Source organism: Stegostoma tigrinum, chromosome 36 (assembly GCF_030684315.1).
Source record: "Stegostoma tigrinum isolate sSteTig4 chromosome 36, sSteTig4.hap1, whole genome shotgun sequence".
Taxonomy (NCBI): Eukaryota; Metazoa; Chordata; class Chondrichthyes; order Orectolobiformes; family Stegostomatidae; genus Stegostoma; species Stegostoma tigrinum.
The window spans coordinates 21,634,364-21,652,184 of NC_081389.1; the positions used below are offsets into that span (position 1 = coordinate 21,634,364).

Below are 17,821 nucleotides of genomic sequence, written 5' to 3' on the forward strand. Positions count from 1 at the left end.
TGCGCCGCCATTTAATAAGATCATGGCTGATCTTTTCATGATCAAGATCTCAGCTTCACTTGCCCATCCACTCACCATAACCCTTAATTCTTTTACTGTTCAAAAATCTATCTTTGCCTTAGAAACAATTAATGAGGAAGCCTCAACCGCTTCAGAGGGCAGGGAATTCCACAGATTCACAACCCTTTGGTTGAAGAGGTTCCTCCTCAAATCTGTCCTAAATCTGCTCCCCCTTTATTTTGTGACTATGCCCTTAGTTCTAGTTTCACCTGCCAGTGGAAACTACTTCCCTGCTTCTAGCTCATCTATCCCCTTCAGAAATTTGTATGTTTCTACAAAATCCCCCCTCATTCTTCTAAATACCAACAAGTTTAGCCACAGTCTACTCAATCTCTCCTCATAAGCCAACCCCCTCAAACTCCGGAATCAACCTAGTGAATCTCCTCTCATCCTGTCCAGTGCCAGGACATCCTTTCTCCAGTAAGGAGACTAAAAGTGCATGCAGTACTCCAGGTGTGGCCTCACCAGCGCCTTGTACAGCTGCAACATAGCCTCTCTGCTTTTAAACTCAATCCCTCTAGCAATGAAGGACAATATTCCATTTGCTGCCACTTGCTGCATCTGCAAGCCAACTTTTTGTGATTGCTAAATAATAAACCCAAATTGGGAACGGAGGAGGAGGACATCACCCAGAGAAATGGGGGGGAATGAGTGCAGAACTCACTCTCCCAGGGAGTGCTCGAGGGGCACGGCATCGATACATTGAGGTGGGGAGTGGCGGGAGCTGGATAATCACACAGGGGAAGACAGGATCAGAAGAATCAGCTGAGGCTAGAGGCTGGAGCAGGGATTTGATGGACAGAGTAGCCTGTTCCCATGTCCTGGACGATGACGGGGAAATCCGTAAAAAGCTGAAAAAAAAAACGTCACAAACTAGAAGCATTTGTGTCCATAAGTGCAGAAGCAGAGAGCGCACTGGTTTTGTGCAAACAGAGCTGAAACGATGAGCAGAGAGAAAACAACCAAAATGTGCTTCCACAGGAGCGCAGCGCAATATTGAATAAGAGCTGTTGTTACCTGGCAACGGCTTCAGCAGCAGATGTTGGTGCTCCTGCCAGAGGAGGTTCTGCAAAGAGGTAAAAGAGCCAACATTGTTCAGAACAGAAGCTCCAATCGGTCCGTCAGGAATTAAACACAATTAACAGAGGGGTGGTGGGAGGGAGAGGGAAGGACAGGCGAGGAGTAGAGGAAAGAGTGGGGGGATGGGGAACAGGGAAAAAAAAATGGGGGGATCAGGAAAAAAGAGAGGAAAGAGAGAGCGAGAGAGGAAAGAGAGAGCGAGAGAGGAAAGAGAGAGCGAGAGAGGAAAGAGAGAGCGAGAGAGGAAAGAGAGAGCGAGAGAGGAAAGAGAGAGCGAGAGAGGAAAGAGAGAGCGAGAGAGGAAAGAGAGAGCGAGAGAGGAAAGAGAGAGCGAGAGAGGAAAGAGAGAGCGAGAGAGGAAAGAGAGAGCGAGAGAGGAAAGAGAGAGCGAGAGAGGAAAGAGAGAGCGAGAGAGGAAAGAGAGAGCGAGAGAGGAAAGAGAGAGCGAGAGAGGAAAGAGAGAGCGAGAGAGGAAAGAGAGAGCGAGAGAGGAAAGAGGGCAGCGAGAGAGGAAAGAGGGCAGCGAGAGCGGGCAGCGAGAGCGGGCAGCGAGAGCGGGCAGCGAGAGCGGGCAGCGAGAGCGGGCAGCGAGAGAGGAGAGGAGAGAGAGAGAGAGAGAGAGAGAGAGAGAGAGAGAGAGAGAGAGAGAAAAAGAGAGAGAGAGAGAAAAAGAGAGAGAGAGAGAGAAAAAGAGAGAGAGAGAGAGAGAGAAAAGAGAGAGAGAGGGAGAGAGAGGAAAGAGAGGAAAGAGAGTGCATAGAAGAAGTGCGTAAACACAGGTTACACATCAAATATCTGAAGAGGAGAAACCAGTAAAACTGGTGGTCGAGACATACTGGTCCAGCTCATCCAGCACAGTGGCTCAGTGGTTAGCACTGCAGCCTCACAGCATCAGGGACCTGGGTTCAATTCCCCCCTCGGGTAACTGTCTTTGTGGAGTTTGCACATTCTTCCCATGTCTGCGTGGGTTTCCTCCCACAGTCCAAAGATGTGCAGGTTAGGTGGATTGGCCATGCTAAATTGCCCATAGTGTTCAGGGGGTGTGTGGGTTATAGGGGGAACGGGTCTGGGTGGGTTGCTCCAAGGGGCGGTGTGGACTTGTTGGGCCAAAGGGCCTGGTTCCACACTGTAGGGAATTGAATCTAATCTCATCTAATCCCATGTGTCAAACAGCAGACTGGTGGTGGTGGTGAGGGGTGGCTCTGAAAACGGCACACTGCCGATTTCCAGGTCACCATGTGCTCTTTCTGGAGACCATTCAGTCCGAGTGCCACGTGCTCACATCCTCATAAACAAACCTCAAAACCATAGCTATTACCACACTAACCTCTCTCAGCGGTTAACACCAGACCTTGCACATCACACTAAACAGCCACAGGTCTGTTAAAATGGCTGTTCATCGCTGAATGGAGGGCAGGCTTTACTTTAGGAGGGGGCAGTTCAGATCCTCCCCTGATTTCCATGTATTCTCTCACACACACACACACACACACACACACACACACATATCCACATTGTGGCGTGCTCAAATTTTGTGCAAAGTGTTTGGGTTCGAGGACAGGGTTGGGAAGTCAGTGGTGCCCACCGTAGTCGAGCGGTCTGCAGTTTCTCACTTGCTGACCGGCGAGGTACCTGCGCTCACTGGAGGAGGAATTGGTTTGTTGGGGGTGGGGGGGGGTCAGGACGAGGGCTGGGTTGGAGCGGGCTCGTTAAAAAGACGAACACAGATGAACATCTTGGGCCCTTTGTCCCCACCGTCTTACTCTCAAGGCTGAAGACAGCCGAGTGGGTCCCATCTTCCTGGACTGGGGTTTCCAGCTGCATCTTCAGGCACAGCTTGCTATTGGCTGTTGCCACTGAGGGGGATTCGGAATTTGAGGTCCCTCGCACACTCCCCTCGGCTGCTACATCACTGGTTGCCATGGCGTTGTCAGGAGTGACGTCAGTCGTTGCTATGGCGCGGCCTTCAAGCTCTGAACAAGAGACAGAGGAGAAAAAGGGAGTAAATCTACTGGGTTTTTAGCACAGAAATGGATCAAGGTCTCTCCTTACCCTTTACAACAGTGACCCGGTCTTTACTGAACACGATGCTCACTGGATCTCAAGCTATACCTTAGCTGACCCTGTGCCTGAGCTTCCCAACAAAACTCGGAGATAAAAACACACAGCCTCAGTAACACTCCCTCACCCCCAGGTTCGAGCTCAGCACCCAAACTCTCCCAGTGCAGTGGTGAGGGAGTGCCACACAGTTGGAGGTGGCAAGATGTCAGATCATCTTGCTGCGCCCTCTCGGCCAGACATCACAGATGCTGTCGCTACTTTTTTGAAGCGCAGCAGTTCTCCCCGGTGCCCTGCCTTACTTCCTCACGCAAAAGGCACCAGGTCAGTGGCTCAATTGGTTAGCAGTGCTAGCTCACAGCGCCAGGGACCCCGGTTCAATTCCGGCCTCGGGTGCCTGTCTGCATGGAGTTTGCTAGTTCTCCCCGCATCTGTGAGGGTTTCCTCCCACGGTCCAAAGATGTGCAGGTTAGGGTGCATTGGCTGCGCTAAATTCCCCAGGTCGTCCAGGGACATACAAGCCACGGTTAATGTGGGGTTACAGGGATAAGGTAGGGGGTTGATCTTCAGAGAGTGGGTGTGGGCTTGATGGGCCAAATGGCCTCTCTGATCTATGAACTTGGGCACCATCTATTAGAAGATAGATCGCCAATGAATCCAATCAGGAATACAGGAGAAACATGAGTGAAGGGGGTGGGGGTGGGGGTGGGTCGGGAGTGAAATGTATCAATAGGTAGAAGTGGGGAGGACAGATAAACTTAGGAGGGAGGTCGAGGCATTAAGTAGGGTGTTGCTAATCAGGCGAATCAAGGAGGCTGGGGTGGAATGTCATTGACCAGGATGGGCCAAATGGCCTGTTTCTGGGCTGTAAACACACTGCGCAGGACCCTCCATCTGAGGGAACTTACCAATGGGAGTGCTGTGTCGGGGGCCTTGCTTCAATGAACCAACAAGAGGCGGGGTACCGCTGACTATCGGCTGAATAACATCGCCCTCCTTTGGTAGCGTGAAGTGGAACGGAATTTCTGGGAGTAGGGAAGAAAGACGGGGCAAACAATTCATGGCTCATGGTAAACAGGGAGAACCGCGCCACCCACAGCCAGAACCGAAGCTGCTGACAGCCATCAGAACCCAATCACTGCCTCCAACACCGGGAGTTTTCCCATCGCTCCTCCTGATTGAAGGGTCATGCAAACACAATGCCCTACTCCTAATTTTGGAAGTTTCTGACCACCATCCTGAAAGTCACTGCCTCGGTGCAAAACTCCTCACTCGGCCCCTCTCCTCACGTGTCTGCAACTGGGGGAGGCGAGCATTGACTCGACTCAGAATCACATGTTTCTCACAGACACGGCTAGTATAGAGACAACGGGCCCAATGGCCGCCTCCTGCAGTGCAGGATCAAATTGGGATCTACAGCTGGTGCACCAGCCAGGGGGGTGGATGACCTCTAAAATAAATAAAATGACTGCTGCCCCAGCACCAGCTGTTCCCAGTTCCCTGGCTCCACTGTCTCGTGTCAATCTCCACCCGTTTCCCCATATTCTTATCGCTATCCAAAATAAATCCCATGCCCTCTTGGATGCCTTGACTGTACCTGCTTCCACCACATTTCCAGACAGTGTATTCCAAACCCTATCCACTCACTTTGCTCATTGCACAGCTCATGTGTGTCTGTGTCTACATGCATGTGTGTCTGTGTCTGCGTGTGTACGTGCATGCGCGTGCCTGTGTCTATGCGTGTGCCTGTGTGTCTGTGTCTACACATGCGCGTGGCTGTGTCTACGCGTGTGTCTGTACGTGTGTGATTTGGTTTATTATTGCCACGTGTACCTGGGTACAGTGAAAAGTTCTGTTTTGTGTGCGGTACTGGCAGATCATACCATACAAAGTGCATTAGGGTAATAGACCAGAGCGAGGTATACAAAGTTACGGCTGCAGAGAAGGTGCACAGAGCGCAAGAGATCACAAAATTTGAGTGGGTCCATTCAGAAGTCCAATAACAAAAGGAAAGAAGCCATTCTTGAGCTTGTTGGTATGTGTGTTTAATCTTTTACATCTACTGTCTGACGGAAAGGCTCAGAGATCATAACCAGGATGGGAGAGGTCTTAGATGATGTTAGAGACAAATTTGCTGCGGATGCTGGAATCTAAGGTAGACAAACAGGAGGCCGGAAGAACACAGCAGGCCAGGCAGCATCTGGAGGAGAGGAGCAGTCAATGTTTCAGGTATAACTCTTCTTCAGCACTCAGTCCTAAAGATGGGTAATACCCGAAACATTGGCTGCTCCTTTCCTCCAGATGCTGCTGTTGTGTTCTTCCAGCCTCCTGTTTGGCAGCCAACATCATCAAAGGTAGACAGTCTGTGAGGGCACGTGAAGATGGGAGAAAGAACAGAGAGAGGGTCGTAAATGTCCTGTCTCCTTTCCCCCACGCACCTGCCCTTGAACTGACTGGCTTGCTCGGTTATTTCAGAGTCAGCCCCATTAACGCATCTGGAGGGGAGGCAGTAATGATCAAGTGGTATTATCGCTGGACTGTTAATCCAGAGACCCAGATGACATTGCGGGGACCTGGGTTCGAATCCAGCCATGGCAGATGGTGGAATTTGAATTCAATAAAAATACCTGGAATTATGAGCCTAACGATGACTGTGAATCCACTGTCGTTTGTGGGCAAAAACCCATCTGGTTCACTAATGTCCTTCAGGGATGGAAACTGCCATCCTTACCTGGTCTGGGCTACATGTGACTCCAGACCCACAGCAATGTAGTTGACCCAGAGGGCAATTAGGGATGAGCAATAACTGGTCAGCTACACCCTCATCCCACGATTGAATAAAGAAAAATGTGGGCTAGACTGGGTAAGGATTGCAGATCTCCCTCCCTAAAGGGGCATTAGTGAGCCCAGTGGGGTTTTAAACCAGCTGCAATTGGTGGGATTCAAGTCCAGATCCTTGGAGGAATCAAGCTGGGGTGTAAGGATTACTGATCAGTGGCATTACCGCCATGCCACCCTCACTCCGCCAGCCTCTAATCTAAAACGTCAGCATCTACAGTAATCCCTACAGTGTACCCACCTCCAGAACTGTCCAGCAGGCTCTTTGCAGACTGTTCCAATTGCTGAACATCTGTAACACCCACACTCGGAGCCTGCTCATCAGCTTCCACCTCCGGCTTTGGAGATCCCATCATCAGGCCAACGCTGCAGGGTTTTGGGAATTCCTCAGCCTCCAGCTGGTGGTTCTGCCCCTCTGGGATTCTCACTTCGTGCCCTGGGCTCCGGATGCTCACATTCTTTGGCTCCTTCAAAGTGCCCGGATCTCCAGCTTGCATCTTGATGACCAGCTCCGCCTGGAGATCCTTCCCAGGCTCGGCGTCGCCGGCAGCTGGTGAAGGCGGCAGCTCTGCGTCGATCAAAGAACTATCCTGGTGTCCCGAGGGCGCTCCGTGGATTTTCTCTGATGATGGAGGGAACATCTCCACCGGTTTTTGCCGCTCAGTAGGAACCAGCTGACCACCTTCACGTGCGCTCTCACCGGGCACCTCATGGCTCTGGAAAACAGCACCCACTGCCTCACCCTCAGTGCGCAAGCCTTTGTCTCGGGAACATTCGGAACTTGTAACTGGAGGGTCCGGGGGCTTGGAACACTCTGGTTTTGCAGGGGCCCTTGTTTCACCAGGACTTTCCGAGTCAGATGGTGTAATGGGCTCCTGCTCCATCGGCTCCTCATCTTCCTTCAGTTGCATTTCTTTGCGGAGTGTCGCAGATGGTGAAGCTTCAAGAGGGAGGGTCACTCTCTGGGCACTTTCGCTCCCCTCCCCTTGGGGAGTTTGCCTCACCTCATGCTCCTCCAGAGTTGGAGCCCCGGGTCCAGCCTCCGAGTCTTCCGTCAGTGCCTCGTTCGCTGTTCTTCCTCTCTCCGCGAGCGAGCCTTTGGGCAGGTCACCATAGGGAGAGCTGGGGCGGAGGAGGCGTGAGGGCCTGAGGCAGGGGGGCGACAGTTGGCTCGTTTGCCGGGGTCTGCCAGGCATCTCACCTGTGCCACACTCAGCCTCCGCTCTCTCGCCTTCCAGAGCGTCTGTAACTGAGGCCTCGGAAGCTTGAAGGCTCAGCGCCTGGCTCTCTCCTGTCAATCGGAGGTGAATGCTGTGACTCCCCTCCAGCTCGCCTTCCTCGGTAGGGTTCGTACCCGATCCTCCTTCAATCTGTGTAGCCTGGCTGTCTTCCTCAGTCAGGATCTCACTGTCGTCCGTCTCCATTGGCTGCAAGCGCCCACTGGCCGACAATTTCAGCTCGAAAGGCTCCCCGGCTCCATTGTTGCGCTTCTTGACAACCGCGAAGTCTGAGCTCCCAGTCTGCCCCCGGTCTTGCCTCTCTCCCTCCTCCTCCTGTCTGTCCTTGGGCATCCTGGAGAGACTTCCCATCAAAGCTGCAGTTGACCTGACGCCTTCATCACAGCCACTTCCTTCTCTCAAGCTGGGTGTGGGCACAAAGATATCCTTCAAAAACAAACATGCCGCTGTTATTTCACCAGCTGAAGCAAGCAGTAACTCAGATAAAATACAGAAACAAAAACAAAACTGTTCTGAAGGAGGGTCACTGGACCCGAAACGATAACTCTGTTTTTCTCTCTCCAAAGATGCTGCCGAGTTCCTCCAATAATTTCCATTTTTGTTTCCAATTTCCAGCATCTGAGGTTCTGTTGATTTTGTTTTTTTTAAGTTCAGTGCTTAACTCGGATAAAATATCTCGCTTGACGTACAAATAATGCATAAAATGAATAGGAGGGAAGAGAGCAGGGGACAGCATTTTGTCTCTGAGGCAAGAGGATGTGTGGGATTGGAGTTTGGAAATCTCGGGTTAACACAGCAATGCCTGGCAGAGGGATCGCTGCCCTGGCAGAAAGACCACCTTTCAGATAAGATGCACCAACATTGGAATTGCCCCAGCTGGGGGGGATAAAAAATCTCTAATCCAAAGAACAGCAGGGAGTTTTAACCCACATCATGACAAATATTTATCCCTCATTTCATTTCGAAAGCAAGACTATACAAATAACCACTGAATCATTACAGTACAAAGGCTATTCAGCCCACTGAGTCTGTGCTAGCCCACGTGGGCAGCAGTTCATGTCAATGGCGAAGATTAAATTCCCCCAACGTGGACGGAGATCCCCGTGCAATTTTGTTGCCATGTAACAACAGGAGCTACATTTTTATTTCTTAAAAATTGCATCCACTGAGGGACATTCAGCCCATCAAATAACGTTGCACCATTTAGATCATGGCTGACCTCCACCTCAAGCCCATTTACTTCCCTTTGCTCTGCAATCTGACAAAAATCTTATCATTCCAAGTTTTGAAAGCTCCAGCAGAACCTAGAATCAAATTATCCACGAGTCACTCACCGTTAATGGCCTGTAAATAACATTCAAAGAGTGGCTGGATCAGTTAGGATTATATTCACTGGACCTTACAAGAACGAGGGGGCATCTCATTGAAACCTACAAAACTCTAACAGGACTAAACAGGGTAAACACTAAAGAGGACCCCAGAACCAGGGGGTCAGTCTCAGGACTGGAATAAGACGAAGGGAAGGAGGGGACTGGGCGAAGAAGAGGAGGGGGTAAGACTACATTAAGGAGGGGATAGGCCATTTCAGACTGAGACGAGGAGAAAGACCTTCAGCCAGAGAAAGGGGAGCCTGTGGAATTCACTGCCGTAGAGATCAGTGGAGACTAAAATATTGAACATTTTCAAAAAGAAAAAAGTTAGATATAGTTCAGTTTCAAGGGATCAGAGGGTATGGGGAGAAGAAAGCAGGAACAGGGGACAGAATTGGATAATCAGCCACGATCAAAACAAAAATCAGGCGGTCACTGCATTTTGGGCACAGATTCATCTTTAAACACATCACAGGAAGTGCATAGTTATTGAGTCAAGTGAAGGTGCTTTTTACAGACAAGAGTTCTGACCCTGTAGTATCACCAACCTCTCCCCAGCTATACTTTAGGGGGTGGGGGCGGCGGAAGAGACACAGAGCTTTGTAAACCTTCGGTAAGCCCCGGGCACTTACATGGGACAGGTCGGGCAGTGATGGCACAGGGAGCAGCTGTCCCGCTGTGAAAACAGGAACGCTCTCGGACACTGGGGTCGAAGACTGCGGAGCTCGGACTGGAGCACGCTCCGTCTGCTCCACCGGCCGGTCCATTTCCATTGGCTCCTCCTCCTCCTCACAGGGAGCTTTTCCCGACTGGCTGGCAGCTGGCACCGAGGTATCCATCGGCTCCTCTGCTGGAACAAAATATTTGTTGGACTCTGTTTGTTTCTATTTCCTCCTCGGAATTTGTAACAAAAGGTAGATTTTATTTTAGATCACTCTCAGGAACACAGCTCGCCACGGTAACCATTTCATCTGATCCAGCATCTAGCTAACCCCGTGCTGTTCCTGTCCTGGGAGTGTTTGATGGGGGACAGTGTAGAGAGAGCTTTACTTTCAATTTAAAAGAGTCAAGGGAGCTGCGTCTGTGTCCTTTATAACAAACTGCATCATCTCACACTTCTCCATATTTCATTTTATCTGCCTCCTATCCACCCACTCTACCAAATTTTCTCTGGCCTTCTGAATTTCTACACCATCCCCTCAGATTACAATTCTCCCACTCTCATATCTTAAATACAGCTACAAAACAAATGGAATTAAAACTGCTGTCCCCGATGACCATGTTAATGAAGATCTGGTGCCCAGTGTGGCTCTGGGGGCTGTAGGAACATAGCAGTCCCCCAGTCCATGCAGTTACTTAGGTCTTAATGAGCCATGGTTATCATATACCCAAGACCATGTAGGTTTCAAGTCAGTCTGGGTTCCTTTCTAAAAACCAGAAAAGAACTGCAGATGCTGTACATCAGGAACAAAAACAAAGTTGCTGGAAAAGCTCAGCACGTCTGGCAGCATCAGTGGAGGAGAAAACAGTTAACATTTCGGGTCCGTCAACCCTTCCTCACTTCTGAACCTCAGTTCAAAGTTGAGTCTTCCTCAGAACTGAGGAAGGGTCACCGGACCTGAAACGTTAACTCTGCTTTCTCCTCCACAGATGCTGCCGCCAGACCTGCTGAGCTTTTCCAGCAACTTTTTTTGTTTACGGTTCATTTTCTAGAGGACTACAGAATCATGGAATAATACAGCATGGAAACAGACCCTTCAGTCCAACTGATTCGTGCTGACCACGGTCCCAAACTAAACTAACCCCACTTGCCTGTATTTGGCATTTCCCCCTCTAAACCTTTCCTATTCATGAACTTTGTCTAAAAAACTTTTAGATATTGTAACTATCTGCAGCTGTCAATTTCTCTGGCAGTTCATTCCACTCACAAACCACTCTCTATGTAAGAAAACTGCCCCTCATTTTCTTTTTAAAAATCTTTCTCCTCTCACCATAAAAATATGCATCCCAATCTTGAAATCCCCCACTCTAGGGCAAGGACACCCGCCATTAACTCCATCTATTCCCCTCTTTATTTTCTAAAATTCTATAAAGATCACCCCTCAACTTCCTACATTCCAATGAAAAAAAATTCCAGCCTTTCTAATCTTTACAACATCTCAAAACTTGTCATCCCCAGCAACATCCTGGTAAAAGGTTAAAATTGTTTCAGAGATAGTAGGAACTGCAGATGTTAGAAAATCCAAGACAACAAAGTGTGAAGCTCTACATCTTATTATTTCTTAACCATCTGGTAAATGTTTCCTGAACCCTCTCCAGCTTAATAATATCCTTCCGAAAACAGGGCGACCAGACATGGGCACAATATGCCAGAACAGGCTTCACCAACGTCCTGGTGACCTCAACATGACATCCCAACTCCGACACTCAGAAGTCTGAGCAATGAAGGGAGCGTGCTAATTGCCTTCCTAACCACCCTGTCTACCAGTGTCTAGCCACAGACTAACTATGTGAAAGCACTGAGCTCAGCTGGGACTCCCAGCATCAGATACACCTCAAACATTTCCAGCCAAAGTAAATGGAGGTGCAGACTGGGAACTACTAGGTTCTGTGGACCTGAACCCAGCAAGGTTTCCTTCCAGGATGTTGCCAACTCTGGAATACTGAGTGCAGTTCTGATCATCATATTTAAGGTGGTGTGTTTAAGGTGGTGCAGCCAAGGTATTGTACAAACTGGTCCTGGCATGAGGGGATTGTCGTTCTGAGCTGGTCAGGTCTGTTATTTGTCTTTAGCGCAGAGAACAGACAGTGAAACATATGCGATTCTGAAAGGAGTATCACAGGACAGACACAGATCGGGACACAGGCTCAGGAGAAGGGACTGATCATTCGGGATTGAGATGAGGAGACAGTCCTTCACTCAGAGGACTGTGAATCTTTGGAATTTTCTCCGCCACAAAGCTATGGATGATCTACCGGTGACTATATTTAACGCTGCAGCCAGAGACTATATTTAACGCTGCAGCCAACAGATTTTGGTCTCTTAGGTAATCGAGGGAAATGGGGAGTGGTTGGGAAATTGGAGACAAAACTCAAGGTGAAGGGCTATGGGCCCTGTGGGCAGAGAGCTGGAGTGGGATCCGAATCAACAATCTGTTCTCAATACCCCTCTGACAAACCACTCCTTTGCGTCAAAGTGCTACAGACAATAAACGGGCTGTAGTGATACAAGATAGCAGCTCACCACCACCTTCCCAAGAGCCAGTAGATTCTCATTCTCACGTTCAAATCCCTTCACAGCCTCCAGCCTGTCTGTCTGTAATCTTTCCCCAGCTCCATATTCCTCTGTACTCCTGTAACTCTGACCTCTGAGCCATCCCCAACTTTTGTCTTTTTACTAATGGAGGCTATGGCCCAAAGCTGCAACATTCAACCTCCACCTTGCTCCTTTAAGACACTTCTTAAAGACCTCTTTGACCAAGCTTTTGGTCACCTGGCCCTGTTGGTGCGTTAGTGTCATATTTGGTTTGAGAGTATTCCTGCAAGGCACCTCGAGGCATTTCATGATTTCAAAAGGTGCCACATAAATGTAACTAGCCATTATTGTTGTCACTAGATAAGGCCTTGTCAGTAACACGGAGATCCTGCCAATCAGCTATAAAAGCAGAACGGGTGCTCCAAGGCAGAGGGTCGATACAGGCCAACAATCCCTGCCTTCTCAACCATTCCTCCTCCACCAAAACAACCACCACACCCCCCCCCCCCACCCCTCCCGTCACCATTACCCAAATCTTCGTCTTGATTGGTCGGGCTGCTGGGAACAATGATGGGGGTTGGTCCAAAGGATTCCTGGGATGGATCGATCACATCGTTGGAACTTCTGTAAAAGAATCAGTGCATTGTTAGGGAGATGTTAATCATTCAACAACCAAGCGCTCCTGGGCAGGTAACCCTGAGGGGTACTGCACAGTGGGATTTGACTCACCAACACTGGAGATGGTGCAGAGGAGAGGCATCGGGGTGTTATCTGTGCTGGAGGGACTCAGCAATGGAGAGGGAAACCCATAGGCTGGGAATGTTTTCCTTAGAGAGTGGAGATGGCTAAGGGCTGCGACAACACTGTGGCCTTAAAAAGGTGTACTTTCTGATTTTTTTTTGAAAAGAGAGGTTTTAAGGCAGAGGTGACAAGCAGTCTATCCAAGCCACTTCAGTAAACAGCTTGTGAGGCCTTGGCTTTTTTTGGGAACAACGGAAGCAGCATGGCTGGGCGTGATCAAGCTCTCAGAACCAGGATTTCCAGTTTGGTTTCATTAATTGCAGCAGTTATTGCAAGGGACTCAGCAGGATTGGAAGCTGCTGTAACTCTCCCAGCTGCTACACACACTCAGATTTTTCTCGATGTATTTTCTACTGGGCTGCTGGAAGACATTGTTATAACAGACTTGCCTTGACCCCATCAAGTCTCGGAGTGGGACTCCAACTGGGGCTTCAGGCTCAAAGGCAGAGGGACACTACCTGCTGTACTGGAGGCCCTCCATAAAACATGCCTGGAAAATGGATAGGTTCAGGAAATGAAAGCCATAGTTTTGGGCTTGGACAGTTGAAATCGTGACTGCCGATGGTGTGCCAACGGAAATACGCAAATGGCCAGGTCTGAAGTTAGATTAGAATCGAATCAAGTTCCTACAGTGTAGAAGCAGGCCATTCAGCCCCTCGAGTCCGGACCAACCCTCCAAAGCGCATTTCAGCCGGACCCAACACCCTACCCTTATCCCTGCAACCTGTGCTTCCCGCAGCCAATCCACCTAACCTGCACATCTCTGGACTGTGGAAGGAAACCAGAGCGAACCCACGCAGACATTGAGAGAACAAGCAAACTACACACAGACAGTAACCCAAGGCTGGAATCAAACCCAGGGCCTCGGTGATGTGAGGCAGCAGTGCTAACTCCTCAGCCATCGTGCTAGAGAGGTTTCCTGAGCAGTAGGACATGACACAGATTGGGAAAGGCAATGCCAATCAGGAATCTGGTCATGAGGATGGGAATTTTTGATTGCAAGGCATTGCCAGATCTAGGTTTTAGACAAATATTGAGCAACACAGTGTACGCGTGAACTCCACTACATTATGCACTTACTCTGAGAGACTGTCCTGCACCAGCGTCTGTTGCCCTGAAAGATGAAGGACCTGCAGGCGATCTACACGAGCAGCCAAAAGACTTTCATTTCTTGGAGGAGTTCCTGCACTGGCACCTGAGAGACAGAAAAAGAGTGACAGAAAGCGAGAGCGAGCGCGCGAGCCCGAGAAAAAGCAAGAGAGCGCGCGAGAGAGAGAAAAAAAGAGAGAGAAAAAGAGAGAGAGAACAGCAAGAAGATGTTAAAGAGACAAGCAACTGATCCCTCGGCACGCAGAACCCAAGGGACTTAATTCATTGATGGTTCAATTCATATGTCTTTGTGGTGGAAAAGAAACACAGAGGGCAGTGTCCAGGACAGTAACAGCTCAACATATTCGCACTGAGGTTCCTCACCCACAAACAGGGCACTTTACTGAATCAATCCATGTCTGTGCTAATGCAATACGTGGGACAGTTCACGCTGCATGGGATACCTTCCTTCTCCTCAGTCCCTCATATTTATCCTGCTTCCCCTCAATGTCATTCTGAGGCTCCTCAACCACTCCCCTTGGGAGCAAGCCCTACATTCTCACCACTCCCTTCATACAGAGGTGTCTCCTGGACACACTATTGGATTCATATTTATAAAAGAACACAGAAAAACCACTGCATCCCAAAGCCAGCCCAGCTCGTCCCCGCCTCCCTAACCTGTTCTTCCTCTCACCTATCCCCTCCTCTCACCTCAAACCGCACCTCCATTTCCCACCACCTAACCTCATCCCGCCCCCTTGACCTGTCCGTCCTCCCCGGACTGACCTATCCCCTCCCTACCTTCCCACCCATACTTTCCTCTCCACCTGGCTTCTCCTCTATCCATCGTCAGTCCGCCTCCTCCTCTCTCCCTATTTATTTCAGAATCCTCTCCCTATTCCCCTTTTCTGAAGGAGGGTCTAGGCTCAAAACATCAGCTTTTGTGCTCCTAAGGTGCTGCTTGGCCTGCTGTGTTCATCCAGCTCCACACTTTGTTATCACAGAAAAAAGGGAGTAGGCCGTTTAAGACCCTCAATCCTGCAATGCCATTCTATATGGTGCTGTATGTCGGTGCGTTAGTGTCATATTTGGTTTGAGAGTATTCCTGCAAAGGCACCTCGAGGCATTTCATGATTTCAAAAGGTGCCACATAAATGCAACTAGCCATTATTGTTGTCACTAGATAAGGCCTTGTCAGTAACACGGAGATCCTGCCAATCAGCTATAAAGCAGAACGGGTGCTCCAAGGCAGAGGGTCGATACAGGCCAACAGTCCCTGCCTTCTCAACCATCGTGAGTGAACTGCCCCAGGCCTCAGTTCTTCTCTTGTGCCAGCTCCTCATAGCCCTTATCGGCTCGGTCTTTCAAAATACTTGTCTCCTCTTTCAATACTGTGTGGTCTAGGCTCCACAACTCTCTTGGGGGGAAAAGTAGAGAATTCCATAGATTTGTCACCCTCCCAAAAGAAGAAATTCATTTGCATTTCACAAGCTTTGTAATAGTCTCTCCCACAGGTGTGAATGTTTTCTGATACCTGCTTGGCAAATCCTTTCAGATTCTTACTGATCTTTACCAAGTCACTGACTGAGCTTTCCTGAAACAGACAGCTCCAGCCTGTAGAATCAGAGAATCCCTAGTGTGGAAGCAGGTCATTCTGTCCTTTCAGTCTACACCTGACCCTATTCCTGTAATCCTGCGTTTTCCATGGCCAATGCACCTTAACCTGCACATCACTGGACTGTGAAAGGAAACCGGAGCACCCGGAGGAAACTCACGCAGACACAGGGAGAACATGCAAACTTCACACAGACAGTCACCCCAACAGTTGAACCTGGGTCATCAGCACAGTGAGGCAGCAGTGCTAACCACTGAGCCACGTGGTCTGTCTAGTCTTTTCTGACAGGGGTATCAAGTCCGCTCTGACACAATTCTCTGGGAGAACTATCCCACAAGCTCAATTAGACAAGGAGTTACAATATATCCCAAGAAGATCCTCTATTTACATAGCACCTTTCACAATATCAGCAGGTCCCCAAACAGCAAATGAATTGCTTTTAAAGTACATGCACTGAGAAATGCAGTGGTCAACTTGTGCACAGCAAGATCTCACAAACAACAATTTGATACAAACCACATAATCTGCTTTTGCAATGTCAACTGATGGACAAATATTTTTTCAGGCCTCCTTGTCTTCAAATAGCACCATTTACTGCCATTCAAGGGGACAAACAAGGGATTAGGCTAGCCATCTTGTTGCACGGACACTGACGCTGCAGTCGCACGCTGGGGCATGTCTGTCAAGATTTTGTCGCGGGACTCGAACCACACAGCCAACCTCCCAGCCCCAGCCACACCGACTGTCTAAAGGCAGAGAGTGTGAGTCAGTGAACGCAGCACATGTCGAACCTACCTGACAGACTGGGCTCCACAGCATCCTCCTCTGACAGGACGGTCTTGGAACGTTCCGGGCCTGCTTTGGATGGAGGCCCCTCAATCCGCAGTCCAGACGGCATCAGGAAATGGGCCTCTTGGTCAGCTGCCAGCTCCACTTGCCACGTGGATACACTTGAGGTAATCTCCGACCTGCAACATTTCACCTGGGCTTAATGTTGAATTGATACAGTCAGGATTAATCGCCATCCATATCCCTGCCTTTGGCCCATATCCCTTAATACCTCTGCTCAACAAAAAAATTATTTTATTCAGATTTAGATATAACAAAATGATCCAGCATCTACTGCCGTTTGTGGGAGAGAGTTCCAAACCTCTCCTAACCCTTTGGGGGTAGAAATCTCTCTTGAACGGTTTGGCCTTCATTCTCAGACTGTGCCCCTAGCTCTATACAACCAGAGGTAATATAGTTTATCGATCTTGTCTTTTTCAGTTAACATTTTGAAGACTTCAAACAGATCACGCCCTTGACCTTCTAAATTTGAGAGAAAACAGGTCCAATTTGTACCGTCTCTTCTCATAACGTAACCCCTGCAGTCCAGCCATCATCCCTGCTAACCTACATGGTCCTCCCTCTAAGGCCAGTCTATTTTTTCTTAAGGTGTGGTATCTAGATCTGCACACAGGGCTCCAAGGGGGGCTCTAACCAGGGTTTTGTAAAACTGCAGCATAACCTCAGCATCCTTGTACTCCAGATACAAAGGCCAGCACTCCATTAGCTTTGTTGCTTATTTGAATTTATATAGTACCTTCCCCATCCTCAGGATATCAAAAATGCTTCAGTCAGTGAACGGCTTTCTTTTGAGTGTCACGATTTTTGTAATGTAGCAAATACAGAATCCAATTAGTGCACAGCTATCTCCCACAATGATCAACGAGAGAGCTCATGAATAGAGTGTTTAATTAAAAAGCTGCTGTTTGATGAGGTTGACATTGGCCCAGGACACCAGCGAATCCTCCACCACCTTTTCAGAATGGTAACCATGGGATCCATTACACCCCCGCGAGGCAGGGCCTCACTTTAATGCCATCTAAAAGGACAGCAGATCCGACAACACGGCACTCCCTCGGCACCGACCCACCAACGGCACGGCGCTCCCCTGGGAGTGTCAGCCAGGCCTGTGTCCTCATGGTTCTGGAGTGGGGCCGTGAACTTCAAGGGGAGAGTTTATTACCTCACTGCCGAGCAGCGGCGGTGTGTTTACGGAAAGGGACAGTGGGAGGATGTCCCAGGAGACACAGCAAGGAAGGACACTCCACCTCCAAAAGGAGGAAACTGGAAGTATTTGAAGGAAGGGGGCAGGGATGGGACGAGGTTACCACAGCTGTTACCCCAACTGAGACTCAGCCTGTAACCCTGGTACAAAAAATCCCAACACACCCCCAACACTGGGCTGCTGAGTCTTTCATTGAACCTACATTTTGGGTCGTGGTCATCGATCCACAAGTACCTGATGGGACTGAACTGTGTCTCTGTGACACAAGTCACAGTGTTGTTGGTCTAGTTTCCATGGTTTCAGAGGAAGATTATGGATCAACAATCACTTCACCTACGAGTCACAGTTGAACCACAGAATGTT

General features: G+C 49.3%; 1 protein-coding gene across 1 annotated transcript in view; it reads right to left on the reverse strand.

The window, feature by feature from the left end:
• Positions 1–17,821, reverse strand: part of tp53bp1 (tumor protein p53 binding protein, 1) — a 128,269-nt gene that overhangs the window by 92,939 nt on the left and 17,509 nt on the right. The window contains 8 exon segments of the mRNA XM_059640190.1: positions 1,078–1,126; positions 2,904–3,113; positions 4,107–4,223; positions 6,278–7,700; positions 9,277–9,494; positions 12,430–12,524; positions 13,782–13,896; positions 16,201–16,373. Coding sequence (XP_059496173.1) covers positions 1,078–1,126; positions 2,904–3,113; positions 4,107–4,223; positions 6,278–7,700; positions 9,277–9,494; positions 12,430–12,524; positions 13,782–13,896; positions 16,201–16,373 — 2,400 coding nt within the window.